General features: G+C 38.5%; 1 protein-coding gene across 2 annotated transcripts in view; it reads left to right on the top strand.

Moving 5' to 3' along the window:
• Positions 1–15,722, top strand: part of NFATC3 (nuclear factor of activated T cells 3) — a 1,346,548-nt gene that overhangs the window by 1,099,824 nt on the left and 231,002 nt on the right. For both annotated transcript variants that reach the window (XM_044082043.1, XM_044082044.1), the window contains one exon: positions 6,369–6,495. In XM_044082043.1, the coding sequence (XP_043937978.1) occupies positions 6,369–6,495 (127 nt within the window). The remainder of the gene's footprint in view (positions 1–6,368; positions 6,496–15,722) is intronic.

The following is a 15,722-nucleotide window of genomic DNA, read 5'->3' as shown; positions in this document are numbered from 1 at the left end:
ATCCTACTTTGTTGAATTTAACAGCACCCAAAAGGTAACTAATCAGCAAAGCTTGTCTCTTCCTTGTCTGTCTTGTAATGTGAGCTGTTATTGCATGGACCTTTTGCTGTGGTGGTGTTAATTGTAGTTTACAGTGGTTTGTGATTAGAGCAAAGTTTTTCCCAGAGATGTTTTTTTCTCTGTTTTTTTGCTCTGACTGCCTTTTCCCACCTAAAAAGCGAATTTCTAACTGATCTGTGCTTTAAAAAGTTTAAATTGCATTTGCCTTCTGCTTTTTACAGTTTTTGCACTTGTTTTATATCAATTTAAGTTGTTTTTGTATTGTATAACTGTTGTAGGCTACACACTAAAGTGCGCTAGCCTGTTTATAGCATTTACAGTGTTTTCTGTGTGTTTTTCTGCTGTTTCCTGAAAAAACAAAAAAATATTCTCTTTTCCTGCCTTTGCTGAACTAGATTAGTCCAGATTTCAGGTTTTGCTGAATTCCGGACTATGGTATAGTTTCCTGTGTTGCCGATATCCTTACTTGGATAGGAGGAAGCTTCTCTGTTCACCAGTGAGAGTGGGGAGCTTTGAGCAGCCTATCTGTCCCTGGAGGAGTGGTCTCAGCCCTGAAACTAGTAGCATATTGGCCATTTTGGGTCAATTCGTATCTCTTTCAGTTTCCCTGCTTTAAAATCCACATTTGCGCGGTTTTGCGCCAGTATACAACTCTGCACAGGTGGTGTTCTGCAAAGTGATACAGGCAACAGAGAGACCCAAGAGAGACATTTCCAGATTTAAGTATTTTTGCTCCGACTGCCTTTTCCCGCCTAAAAACGAATTTCTAACTGATCTGTGCTTTAAAAAGTTTAAATTGCATTTGCCTTCTGCTTTTTATAGTTTTTGCACTTGTTTTGTATCAATTTAAGTCATTTTTGTATTGTATAACTGTTGTAGGCTACACCCTAAAGTACGGTAGCCTGTTTATAGCATTTACAGTGTTTTCTGTGTATTTTTCTGCTGTTTTCTGAAAAAAACAAAAACAAATATTCTCTTTTCCCGCCTTTGCTGAACTAGATTAGTCCAGATTTCAGGTTTTGCTGAATTCCGGATTGTGGTATAGTTTCCTGTGTTGCCCATATCCTTACTTGGATAGGAGGAAGCTTCTCTGTTCACCAGTGAGAGTGGGAGCTTTGAGCAGCCTATCTGTCCCTGGAGGAGTGGTCTCAGCCCTGAAACTAGTAGCTTATTGGCCGGATTGGGTCAATTCCTATCTCTTTCAGTTTCCCTGCTTTAAAACCCGCATTTGCGCGTTTTTGCACGATTTTGCACATATCGCAGCATCGGGCAGCGCCATTTAAATTATTCCCAGCTCCACAAAGTCTGCTCTTCACTTTTTCCCTTAGAACTGTTCTAAATCTCAAAGTAAGCACTCTATTTTCATTCTAAAGCCCTGCAGTTGCTCGTATAAGTAATCTTATAAGTAAGCACTAATAAACTAAAGCACTACACCCTCTTATACTCCCTTTAAGTACTTGGCTCCCTATTGGTCCTTTTTGATCAGACAAAAAGTAGTTCTTTATACTATTCTGGCATTTCCAAAAGTCAGTTTCGGGTTTACTCTCCAGTCCAGCTGGTGAATCTGGGAATCTTGAGGCAATGTTACAACTGCCTTATGTACACAGACCACCCTCTCCTCCTCCCAACAAGCTCAAATATATGTGAGAGATGCAACTATATAGCAAAACTGGAGGCAGAGCTCTTTCAACCCAGTACTGGTCTGGCGCAGTCAATCAGGAGGAGAAGGTAACCACACACACCACAAATCCAGTCTCACATAGACCTATCGCAACAGCAAACCAAACAGATAAACACACAAAAACATACTCAGAGGCTCTAAATAAAAATCTGCCCAAGCAACAGAGACCTCCAAAGCAGACATCCAAGCAACTACTACCCCACAACAATACCCACGTATCACATAGTACACAGTCAGTGTGTCACACAGTCACAGCCCTTAAGGCTAAACAACACACCTAATACACTTGTAATAGGTAACTCTATTGTCAGACACACTGACGTCCTGCTCACCAGGCTGAACAAGGAGAGGGTCACTGTAAGCTGCTTGTCGGGTGCCAGGATCTGCCACATAACACAAGCACTCAGGTCACTCCAAAGCTAGTACAAATATGACTCCGTCATTGTCCATGCTGGTGTGAATAACCTGAGATGTACCTCCCAGAACTATATGAAAAGAGACATAGAGGAGCTCTCTGATCATGTAGCCCAGGCCAGTATGACCCTGACCTTGAGTAGCATCTTACCCTCACCAAGACTGATGCCACAGTATAAAGACAAAATGATCAATTTTAACAATTGGCTAAAGTATTGGTGTCATTCAAAGGGGATCCAGTGTCTGTCAGCCTGAGATGACATGTTCAGCAAGCCACGTTGCTTCGCTAGGGACGGCTTGCACCTGTCACCCCTGGGCTTTCGAATACTGGCTAAGGCTCTTGCCACCCTCATAGTGCCTTTTTTGGGGCAAGGCTCAAAAGACAAACCCACCTCCATAGACAACACAAGGAAAAAGCAACTAAGGGTAATGCTGCTCTACACCAGAAGTCTAAATCTTAAGATGCACGCACTCGAGGTTCTCCTCAGTATGGAGAATATCGATATCTGTGCAGTAACAGAAACCTGGTTCAAGGCTCACGAGAGCACCACAGCACTACAAGGTTATACCTCATACCATGCTTTTCGGCCCCAAAACTTGGACCAAACCACAAAAGTAGGGGGAGTATCCATATTCATCAAAGATACCCACACCTCCAGGTTAGTGGCACTGCATGAAGCATCAGAGACCATTCATGTGCAACTAACAGTGGGCAAAACTGCCTTTCAGTTTGTAGCCTGCTATAGACCACCCTCCCAAACTCAGGAACCCAACTCAGCTTTCCTAAAAACACTGGAGAATATGAAGGTCTCTCCAAACACCATCATATTGGGTGACTTCAATTACCCAAACATAGACTGGGAGCACTACTCAAGCCCCAACACCCTCGCCCAACGGTTCCTAGGATTTATAAACTCAAATGCTATGGAACAACTCGTCACCACTCCCACAAGAGGGGAAAACATATTGGACCTGATCATCACCAACATGGGGACTCTATGATGTTCATCGTGTTTCACTGTTGCAGTCATTACAATTGGGTTATCCATGCCAGAGGTATACCCCTCATTGGTAAGATCTGACCATAAATTCATCTCACTGGACATCCATATCCCATCCCCACCCCCAGCCAAGGAAACCACGGTGAAGTACTTCTCAGAAGCAAACTTCACACTTCACAAAACCGAGGTGGAATCCTTCAAAGCCCCTGGGCCAGTGGAAAATACGGCCCAAACTGCAAAATCCTTCACAAACACATCCTATGGACACCTACAAGAATGCATGGCTCGTGCTATCCCAAATAAAACCAAGACTCACACCTCCAAAGGCAGGAGACCTGTCTGGTGGACCCCAGCCATAAATAAGCTATACAACAGAAGGAGGAAGCTACTACATGATAGAGCAAAATCCCAAAAAGGGAAGGCATCTCTGATCAGTACTAGCAAGAAACTATGATCCCTCATAAAATCATCTAAGGCCAGCTTCAAAAGAAAAATTGCACAAGACGCTAAAGATAATCACAAGGCCTTCTTTAATTATGTCAGGAACCTGGGTGGCAACTCCCAGATATGCTCTGAGTTAGTGCAAAATGACAAAAAATACACTGAACCCACAGACATTGCCAACATCCTGGCAGACAGGTTCAGTGCAAACCCCCCCCTTCCCCCCAAAAGAGCAAATGTCTATCCCAACTGAGTGTAACCTCCCTGACATCACAGATGCACAGGTGAGAGCTGCCCTCTCCAAAGCAAAAAACACAGCATCAGTGGGACCGGATGGTGTCCCGGGCTGCGTCTTACACGAGCTCCAAGAAGAACTGAACCCTCACATAGTCACTGTTCAATCTCAGCCTTACTACAGGATATATGCCCAAGGAATGGCATACAGCAACAGTGGTCCCACTCCACAATGGTAATGCCACAACGGACCCCGGAAACTATCTCCCTATAAGCCTGACTAGCCTGATCTGCAAAGCTATGGAGCGTATCATCATGGAACTCCTAAGCAAAGACATTGGGAACCTCCAAACACTGGATCCTACCCAATTCGGCTTTGTTAAGGGCAGATCTTGCCTCTTGAACCTGGTCAACTTCTTTGAAACAGTCACCAAGGCCATAGATGAAGGGAAGGTAGTCCACACAGTCTACCTGAACCTCGCAAAAGCCTTCGACACAATACCCCATTCGGGCATCATAAATAAACTCACCAGCTTAAATATCAACCCCTATGCCACAAGATGGGTCACAAACTGGCTCAGGGGTAGAACCCACATGGTCAGAATTGCAGGTGCCATGTCAGACTCTAAACCAGTTACAAGTGGCGTCCCACAAGGCTCAGTCCTGAGACCTCTCTTGTTCGGTATATATTTCTCTGAGGTACAGGCTAACACGGGAGGACTATGGCTGACCAAGTTTGCAGATGACTGCAAACTGGGTGCCATAATCGACTCGCCGACTGACACAAGCATCCTCCAAAAGGGTCTCACAGAGATGGATAACTGGTGCCAGAGCCATGGCCTAAAGCTAAATACCAAAAAGTGCATAGTCATCCCCTTTGGGAAAAACAAAGTGCCCACAATTTACCACATAGGCGGTAATCTATTAAGTACGGAAGAAGTAATTAGGGATTTGGGGACCCAAGTAGATAGCAATCTCTCCTTGCCAAAGTGGTTAGAAAGACCTTCTATATAGCCCACCTTATCACGAAAGGGTTCACATCTAGATCAAGAGAGGTCATTGTGCCCCTCTACTCATCACTCATTAGGCCCATAATTGAATACAATGCCCCATTTGGGATGTACCTTACCCGACACCTGCAGCAACTGGAAAGACCCCAAAAGTACCTCACCAAGAGGATCAAGGGACTTGAACAGATGTCCTATGCAGTTAGGCTAAAGAAACTCCAGCTCTACTCAGTTGCCTACTCAGAGGCGGTCTGTGCCTGACGTATAAAGCCATGTCCAAACCAGAATTAATGGACATGCTCCACCTCAGGAAATCCAAATCCCAGAGCTACATGCTCCAGGGACTTAAACCTCAGCACAGAAATAAATAGGACATGCTGGAGGGGCAGATTCATATCCCAGAGGCTCCCCTCACTCTGGAACAAAATCCCAATCCATGTTAGGCAGAGCCCTTCAATGACCCTCTTCAAGAGAAATCTTGACGAGTGGATGGGAGATCGTAGGTTTACCCCTGGGATCTCTTCTGTAGGTTTACCCCTGGGATCTCTTCTGTGTCCCTACTAGATGGAGGCATAGTAAACTAACCTTAAAATGGCTATCTTCTGTGACCTACTATACAGAGGCACAGGCAACTAATCTAAAAGGGTGGCGAAAGCCAATCACACTCTGGCTAGGCTTATAAATGCCCTAGGGCAGATAGCCTAGTATCAACCTATGAACCTATGGGCATACAGCCATCCTTACATGGCCTGCAATGGCTGGAGTTCCAGTATAGCTCTTTCCTTTTTAATATGGGGACCTGCTTATATAAGCTGTAACTGTAACTCTTAGCTTGATATTGCTTCTGGTCTTTTTGAACTGGCAAACATTTCTTATGGTGGTGGACTTCTCTACCTGTCACTTTTCAGTATATATCAATGGAGAGTCTCAGTTTTCATTACGTACCTATAAAGTTCTGTTACAGTGCTGAATTCCTTGAAAAACCTTGTGTTTTTTCCTTGCCATGCCAAATAGATTCCTAAAGAGTTTTGCATTTTTTCACAATGTCTTGCAATGCATTTTCATTAGCTTCATTGCATTTTTTGACAATGTCTTGCAATGCATTTCTGTTAGCTTCATAGGGTCTAGTGACATGCTATCTTGGTGTAAAACGAGTCCATAAAATTTGTGGCATTCTTAAATTCTCTAGTTAATATAAATCCCATGTTCTCTCAAGCCATATGGTGGACTGGTTTCCCATTCATGGCTGTTCCTTCCTTGTGCCCATTGCTTGCTGAGGTGAGCTTTGTCCTCTGCAACCTTAAATTGGATAAATCAGTTAAATAGTGTGAATAGAATGGCATACAGGTGGATCTATTACATGGATTCTGTCATGGCTGAATGCTTCTGAATTCAAATTGCAGGAGATTTTCCGTGTGGTACAGAGAATCAGAAGGACATAAATGTATTACATCACTAGTACTTCAGAAAAAATAAAATATTTTCCACATCTACTGATCAGTACGTACGTTTTTCTCTGGTCTATTTCAGTCTAGTATTGTCGTTGAAGTTCCACCTTACCATACTAAAACAGGTACAGCGGCAGTCCAGGTGCAGTTCTATGTTTGCAATGGCAAAAGGAAGAGGAGTCAGTGTCAGCGTTTTACGTACATGCCAGGTATGTAGTGACCATCTTACCAGGTCTGCTGTTTGCAAATCTTCTGAAATGTATTTTCCAGAAACCAGTACTGTTATATATTTTAAACCGTGATTGTTTACTACTGTGAACTGTACATTTTGACTGATGTGAAAAGCAAAGGCATGCTGTGTGATGTAAGAAACTGTTGTTCTATGATGAAAAATCTTCCTTTTTTTTTTTTGAATATTTAATAATTAGCTGAGAATTATTTTAAACAGTTTCAATGCATTACAGAAAGGAAAGGATTAAATGTGTGTTGCAATGAGTGTAGTCTCCTTACATCATGTGATATTAGTGTACAGCAAAACTGATAAGGATGCAAAAAACAAAGCTGGATTTAGAGGGGGTACTGGGGATATTATAACATCCCCTTCCCAGTGCTTATGTTAAGATATAATCAGACAACAAATCAAAGTAGTTTTGAATCAGTGTTTTCCATAATAGTTTCTTATGTAAATTGCACTTGGAGACCAGCTCTTTTTTTATTTTTATTTTTGACCATTTTCATTCAGAAAGTAGTCCCTCTGTAGGTGTGAAATGTTTCCATTAGAACAATTAACAATAATCAGTTAAAGATTTTGTACCTTGTATCTCAACAGAAGAAATTCTGAAAAGTAGCCCAAAGCCTCTCAACTGTAACAGTAAAACTTGTCTTCTAGAGTTATTTTTGTTTCAGCTAGTTGTTGTTTGTCTTTCGTCTTTTTCCCGGTAAGGGGTCGCCACAGCGGAACTCTAGTCCGCTAATGATTGGCAGTAGATTTTTGTTTTACAAACGCCAAGGTGCCAGCTCGACGCCCAACCTTCAACGAAGGCATGCCCATTTACACACGCATGTCTTTCGAATGCTACCCAACCGCGGGGAGGACATGCAGACTCCACACAGAAGGCACTCCCAAGTCACACCAAGAATCGAACAGGAGAACCTCTTGCTGTGAGGTAACAACATTACCACCGTACCACCGCGGCATTCATTTTTGTTTCAGCTAGTAAACTATATAATTTGTTGGGACTCCCAGATAATACCACCTATGTGTTTAAAAACTAGACACAAAAGAAAAATCCTACATTAAATACGTAGTCATGCAGATTCAGTAAACTGTGCTTAAACCCTACACAGAATTTACATGCTACTTAAACAGTGCTCAGTGCACAACAGCACTCCTAAGCTAGGTTTCACAGCTCACAACAATATTGCAGGCTGCAAAACCTTGTAAGCCAACATAGATGTCAATTCTATGTAAATGAGAGCATATACTGTCTGCGAATTTGAGCAGAATACCACAATGATCACCAGGGCTGTACAGAAACTTCTCAAACACTTATATCAAGAAATAAAAGCCATAAATATAATGGGGACAAAGGATGAAAACTAGGGGAGACACTTATTAAATATTGCTCTTATAAACTTAGTTGATGGAATGACAGGTTTTGCATTCACATGAATTTTTTTAAAGGGTTTGAAGCATACCTCTCACCCTGTTAATGCAAGAAATCTGAACAAACCCTGACAAAATGGGGGGACAAAGGCACAAAATAGAGACATATTTAAACATTGCTCTTATAAACTGAGAAGGTTGCTAGAGTAACATGATTTGTTTTAACATACATTTTCCAAAGAATATGAAGTCTGAAACTCAAATGTATGTCATTATTTAGTGACTTCAGTCCTCATGTCATCCCAGTGGTTTGCCAGAAAACCACAAATGTTATGAGGAACAGACTAAAAATGTGAGCCAAAAATGTGGACATTCTGTGAGAATCTCAACATTTGAGGTATGGTATGAAGTCCGAGACTCAAACGTCAGTCACTATTTTCTGACTTCAACCCTGAATAATTTACCAATAATTTGCCTGAAAGGCACAATTGTATGAGAAATAGACCAAAAATATGAGGCCAAATCTGGACATTCTGAAAAAAATCTGTACAAATTAGAGACATGGCTGTACAAATATTTAAATTTGTTATTAAAACACCCAAAAGGGGAAAATTGAGGAAAAAACCGGGAAAGGGACAGGTGAAATTTTCCTTTTAAAAATTACAGAGCCATGAAATAAAAGGTTTTGGAAAAGACAATTTTAATTTTAAAAGTTAAAATTTTGAGGAAAAATGGTTGTCTTAGAAAATAAATTTTCTGAAGGATGGTTTGAAATAAAGGCATCCTTACTAAATAATTGAAAGGACTTTTGCCAAGATTTGCCAGGAAAAAAAAGGTTGGGGGGAAAAGTAAAAATTGGGAAAACGGGAAAAATGAAGCCCAACAAGAGGTTTCCCCAAAGGGTTGAAAGGAAATTTCAGGCCAAACTTTCCGGGAAAAGAAAGGGCCAATATTTGAAAAATAAAAATCCTGTTGAATAACATTGGATTTTGGGAATAAGATAGGCCCACAAAAGGACATTTGTACCCCATCCTGAGGGAACCCAATTCCTGGACTGAAATAATTGAAATGTTGGGGAACAGGAATCCCTTATTTAAAGTTAAGGGAATTTTTGTTTGTCCCAACCAAAAATTTGGTAAAAAAAAACTAAACTTCACAAAGAAACATGCCAAAAAAAGGGGTTGTCAAACCCCCCTATTTTTGGCAGGGGAGTGCAAAAAGGCTGAACCCAAAAATGACTTTAACAATGGGGTTTGGGGAAACCATCCCACATAAAATTCCAAAGAAAAGAATTTTTTGGGAAATGGAAAAGTTTGGGGAAAACAATTTGAAAAGGGGTTACCTTTGGGGTTAAAACTTTCCAAAAAATTTCTAAACATTGAACTCCCCTTGGAAAATCTAAATAAAAACCCCACTAAGGGCCATGCCTTACATAAAATATTTTTTGAGTAAAAACAGATGAAGTTTGGAAATTACATTTAAACCCCAATCCCCAACCCATTGGTCTGAATTACCAGGAGATTTAACATTAAACCCCATTTTAAGGGATTATAAAATTTAAATATACTGTAAAATAATATATCAAAATATATAATTTAATTTTAAAATATTATATATAATAAATTAATTTTAACAATTATTTTTTCTAATAACATATTATATTTAAAAAATCCCTATATATAATTATTAAAAATGTAAAAATTAAAAATTTTATTAAATAAAAACATTGGTGGGTGTGTTGTTTTCTTTATAATTTTTGTGAATTTTTTTCCCTTGTGTTGTTTGTATTTTTGGTTTTTTTTTTTTTTGTTTTTTAAAAATTTTTTTTTTTTAAAGGGCATATTATTATTTTTAAAAAAAAGTTTTTTCTTTTTTTTAAAAAAAATTTTAAATTTTATTTTTTTTTAAAATTTCAAAATTTTTCATTTTTTAAAAAAATTTTTTTTAAAAAAAAAATTTTAAAAAATTTTTTTTAAATCAAAAATTTATTAAATAATAAATATAATAATAAAAAAAAGTTAATAAAAAAAAATTTTAAAAATAAAAAAATATTTTTAAAAAATTTTTTTTCAACTTAAAAAAAAATTTTATAATAACTTTTAAAAAATTTTTTATAAAACTTTATTTCCTTTTTAAAATTAAAAAAAATTTATTATATTTTAATATATTTTAAAAATTTTTAAAATTTTTTTAAAAAAAAAAATTAAACTTTTAATTTTTTCATTTTGTTTTTTATTTCTTTCTATTTTATTTTAAAAAAACTTTTTAACATTTTTTTTAAAATTTTTTATAAATTATTAAATAAATAATTTTTTTTACTTTTCCCTATTAAACATTTATTTTAATAATAATAAATATATATTTACTATAATTTTTTTAATATTATATTAAAATAAAAATTAAAATTTTTTTAATTTTAATAATTTCACAATCAAATAAATATTTATATACCTTATAAAAAAACATTTTATTTTTAAAAATTTAAATTATTTAAAAATAAAATTTAAAAATTTTAAATAAAAAAATTTTATCCCCCATATAAAAAAAAAAATTTTTAAATTTTCAATAATAACATTTTAAAAATAAAAATTTTTAAAATATTATTTTATATATGTTTAAAATTTAAAATTTTAATTTTTTAAAATTTTCCCAATTAAAATAATAAAAAATATAAATTTTAAAATACAAAAAATTTTTAAAATTTATTTTTTTTTAAAAACCAAATAATATAAAAAAAAAGTTTTTTTAAATATATACATAAAAATATAATTTATAAAAAATTTAAAACAATAACCTTTTTAAATTTTTAATTTTTTTAAAAACAACATATATTTAAATATATAAAAATATATAAAAAATTATATAAAATTAAAAATATATATTTTATAAAAAAATTATATATATATAATAAAAATTTTTATTAATTATAAATATTAAAATATTTTTATTTTTATATATATATTAAATAAAAAACATATTATATTTTATATCAAAATTTTAATTTTTAAATTTTTAAATAAATATATAATAATTTTTAAAAAAAAAATATTTATTTTAAAATTTCCCCACACCAAACCCCAAAAAAAAAACAAAAAAAAAAAACCCCCCCAAAAAAAACAAATAAACAAAAAAAAAACAAAAAAAAACATAAAAAAAAATATTAACAAAAAAAAAAAAAAAACAAAATTTTTTTATATTTTTATATTTTAATATTTTTTTAAAATATATATATTTAAAAATTTAAAATAATTTAAAATAAATTTATTTTTAAAACTTATTTCTATATATTTTTATATAATAATTAAACCCATTTTATAAATTTATATATATTTCCACCAAAAAAACACCCCAAAACAAAAATTATTTTAACTTTTTAAAATATAAAAATTTTTTTTAAACAAAACCCCCAAATAACCAAAAATTTTTAAAAAAAAAAATTAAAAATTAAAAAAAAAAAACCAAATTTTTTTTTAAAAAACAAAAATCAAAAAAAAAATAAAAAAAAAATTTTAAATTTATTTTTTATAAAATTTTTTTTATATATAACCCATATTTTTATATATTATTATATATATATATAAAATTTCTAGGCTCATAGGTTCATAGGTGCATACTAGGCTATCTGCCCGAGGGCATTTATAAGCCGAGCCCATGTTTTTTACCCCACCCCTTTAGTATGGGGAACTATACCCATTATTTTGCTGTGCCTCTGGAGCAGTGACACTGAGGTAATCCCTGGGGTATATCGGGATCTCCCATCCATTGGTCAAGTTTTCTCTTGAACAGGGCCAGCGGGGTGCTCTGCCTCACATATCCGGGGTTTTTGTCCCACAGCATGGGGGGTTTTGGGGTGATGAATCTACCCCCCCAGCACGTCCTATTAATAGCGGTGTCGGGGTTTAAGTCTCCCGCCCTTGGATCTAGATTTTTTGAGGTGAAGCATATTCATCAAATCTGGGTTTGACATGGCCTTGTATGTTAGGCAAAGGTCACCTCTGAGCAAGCGGTAAGCGACTGAATAGAGCTGGAGTTCTTTCAGTCGGGCAGCATAGGACAGATTTTTGAGACCCTTTATCCTTTTGGTGAGGAATTTTTGTGGCCTCTCCAGCTGCTGCAAGTGTCGGGTCAGATACTTGAATGGGGCATTGTACTCAATCATTGGTCTGATGAGTGATGAGTAAAGGGAGACTATGACCTCCCTTGATCTAGATGAGAATCCCTTCATGATAAGGTGGGCAATGTAGAAGGTCTTCCTAACTACTTTAGCTACATGGGTGTCGAATGACAGACTACTATCAACCTGGGTCCCCAGGTCCCTGATAACTTCTTCTGTGCTCAGTGGATTGCCACCTATTTGGTAGCTAGGGGTAACCTTTTTTTTCCCGAAGGGTATGACTATGCATTTTTTGGCATTTAACTTTAGGGCATGGGTCTGGCACCAGTTATCCGTTTCTGTGAGACCCTTCTGAAGGATATCTGTGTCAGATGTGTTTTCTACTAGGGCCCCCGGTTTGCAGTCATCTGAAAACTTTGTCACCATAACCCTCCTGTGTTTGCTTGTATTTGGAAAAGTAGATGCCAAACAAGAGTGGGCCCAGGACTGAGCCCTGTGGGACACCACTTGTGACAGGCTTTGAGTCTGACATGGCGCCAGCAACTCTGACCCTGTGGGTTCTGTCACTCAGCCAGTTTGCAACCCATCTTGTGATGTATGGGTTAACATTTAAGCTGATGAGTTTTTCAATGATACCCAGTGGGGTATTGTATCAAGGCCTTAGCCAGATCGAGGTAGGCTGTATGGACTGCCTTTCCCTCATCAATGGCTTTGGTGACTTTTTTAAAAAGTCAACCAATTTTAAAAAAGGCATGATCTGCCTTTGACAAAGCCAAACTGGGTTGGATCCAAAGTCTGCAAATTCCCTATGTCTTTATTTATGAGGTCCATTATGATCCTCTCCATGGCTTTGCAGATAAGGCTTGTCAAGCTAAGGGGCCCGGTAATTTCCAGGGTCGGTGGAGGCACCGCCTTTGTGAAGTGGGACCACAGTTGCAGTCGCCACCCCCTGGGTCGTATCCAGAGGTAAGACTTTGATTAAACAGCTGTCCTAGCTGTGGGTTTAATTCCTCATTGAGTTGGGTGGAGCACACACCCGGGGGACACCATCAGGTCCCATGGATGCTGTGTTTTTGCTTTGGAGAGAGCAGTTCTCACTTGGGCGTTTGGAGATGTTTGGGGGCTGCAACCCTTTGGTAGAGATATCTCTCTTTTGGGGGGAGGGGAGAACTTTGCACTGAACCTGTCAGCCAGTATGTTGGCAATGTCTGTAGGATCAGTAATCTTCACATCATTTTGAACTAGTTCTGAGCATATCTGGGAGTTTCCTCCCAGGTTTCTAACATAGCTAAAGAAGGCCTTATGATTGTCTTTTGACTCTTTAGCAATTTTTCCCCAAAATTTGCTTTGGATGATTTTATGAGAGCTCTTAGTTTTTACTTATAGTGATCAAGGGTGTCTTTTTTAAGGATTTTGCTCTATCTTGTAGTAGCTTCGTCGTTTTGTTGTAGAGTTTGTTTATGGCTGGGGTCCACCAGACTGGACGCTTGCCTTTGGTACAAAGAGTCTTTGTTTTGCTTGGGATTGCCTTATCCATGCAGTCCTGCAGGTGCTGGTAGAAGGCATTTGTAAGTGATTCAGCGGCTTGAGTACTGTTTTCCGCCGGCTCGGGGGCCTTAAAGGAGACCACACTAGTCTTTAGAAGTGTGAAGTCGGCTTTTGAGAAGTTCTTTACTGTGGTTTTTTTTATTTCAGGGGGGGGTGGGATGAGGACCTCCAGCGAGATTAGTTTGTGATCTGATCTCACCAGTGAGGGGTATACTTCCGGTGTTGAACATTGTGCTCCCATGTTCGTGATGATGAGATCAAGTATGTTATCTCCTCTTGTGGGGATGGTGACTAGTTGTTCCATGGCATTTGAGTTTATGAATTCCAGGAACTTTTGGGCTAGGGTGTTTGGGCTTGAGTAGTGTTCCCAGTCTATATTAGGGTAATTGAAGTCACCTAGTATGATGGTGTTTGGTGATACATTTACCCCCTCTAGTGTTTTCAGGAAGGCCATGTGAGGTTCCTGAGTTTGTGAGGGTGGCCTGTAACATGCTACAATTTGCAGAGCAGTCTTGCCTATGGTTAATTGCACCTGGATGGTCTCCGATGCATCTGCCCACCAGTCTTGAGGTGTGGGTGTCCTTGATGAATATGGATACCCCCTCCTTTCTTGGTATTGTCCGGTTTTTGGGGGCCCGGGCATGATATGAGGTAAAACCTGATAGCGCTGGGGTGCTCTCAGGAGCCTTGAACCAGGTTTCTGTCACAGCACAGACATCGATGTTCTCCATACTGAGAAGGGCCTCGAGTGCGGTTTTGAGATTTAGACTTCTGGCATTGAGCAGCATTTCCCCTTGTTTTTTTTCTTTTTTTTGTTCTAGGGGGGTAGGGTTTGAATTTTAGCCCTGCCCAAAAAAGGCACTTTGGGGGGGCAAGAGCCCTTGCCCATATCCGGGAACCCAGGGGTGGCAGGTGCAAGCCGTCCCCCAAAAGCGTGGCTTGTCCAGCATGTCATCCCAGGCAGACAGAATTTGGGTCCCCTTTGAATGACACCAGTGTTTAAGCCAATTGTTAAAGCTGATCATCTTATCTCTGTATTGTGGCATCATTCTTGGTGAAGGTAGGATACTGCTCAAGGTCAGGGTCATACCTGCCTGGGCTACATAATCAGAGAGCTCCTCAATGTCTCTTTTCATGTAGTCCCAAAGGGTTTGGCTTTACACCAGCGTGGACAATGACTGAGTCATATTTGTACCTGCTGTTGAGAGACCTGAGTACTTGCTTTTGTGGCGGATTCTAGCGCCCGACAGGCAGCTTACTGTGACCTTCTCCTTACTCAGTCTGGTGGCGGGGGGGCCCGTGTGTCTGACTATGGAGTCACCAATGACTAGTGTGTCTGGCATTGTGTTTGGCCTTAAGGGCTGTGACTGTTTGACACTCTGACTGTGAGGTCTATGTGTTGCAAGTGTTGTGTTCTGAGGTGGTGGTTGTTTGGGTGTCTGCTTTGGTGGCCTCTGCTCTTTTGGTAGATTTTTGATCAGAGCCTCCAGTATGTCTTTGTGTGTTTTTATGATTTGAGGTTGTAATGGTACTATGTGAGACTGGGTCTATAGGGGTGTGGTAACCTTCTCCTCCTGACTGGTCTTGCCAGTCCTATGTTGAAGAGCTCAGCCTCCAGTTTGGCCGTATAGTTGCATTTTCGCATGTATTTGTGTTTTGTGGGAGGAGGGGAGGGGTTTTTTGGGACATGAGGCAATTGTAACATTGCCTCAATATTCCCCGGTTCACCAGCTGAGCAGGAGAGGACACGAGCAACCGACCCCCCGACATGCTAGAAGGATAGACAAGTAAACTTTAAAAAAAATTCCGCGCGACGTGGGTGACCGAGAAATGGCGGGCTGCCTTTTTTGGGTACTATCTATGACACGAGTGCAGTATCAACGTAATAAGTACTGTAGGAGCAAGTGCTAGGTTTAACAGATAGAGAATAGTCTACTTGGAGTCAAGTAGAGATGATCTTTTAGTTATAGGATCCTTTATTAGATCAGTAGTATAGTTGGAGGAAGGTAGTTTTAAGGGAAAATTTGAAGAGTGGACTTTAGGTAGCCCGAATAGTTTAAACCTGCTTAACCGGCGCTGCCCTAGTGTGCAACAAATAGCAGCTCCCAAAGGGAAAAAAGGGTTGGGTTTTTTTAGGGGCTGAAAAAGCGGGGAATGAAAACACCAAT

Source organism: Protopterus annectens, chromosome 8.part1 (genome assembly GCF_019279795.1).
Source record: "Protopterus annectens isolate FY-2018-M chromosome 8.part1, PAN1.0, whole genome shotgun sequence".
NCBI classification, from domain to species: domain Eukaryota; kingdom Metazoa; phylum Chordata; order Ceratodontiformes; family Protopteridae; genus Protopterus; species Protopterus annectens.
Note: the sequence above shows the minus strand (reverse complement) of the source record. Positions and strands in the feature narration are given on the sequence as shown.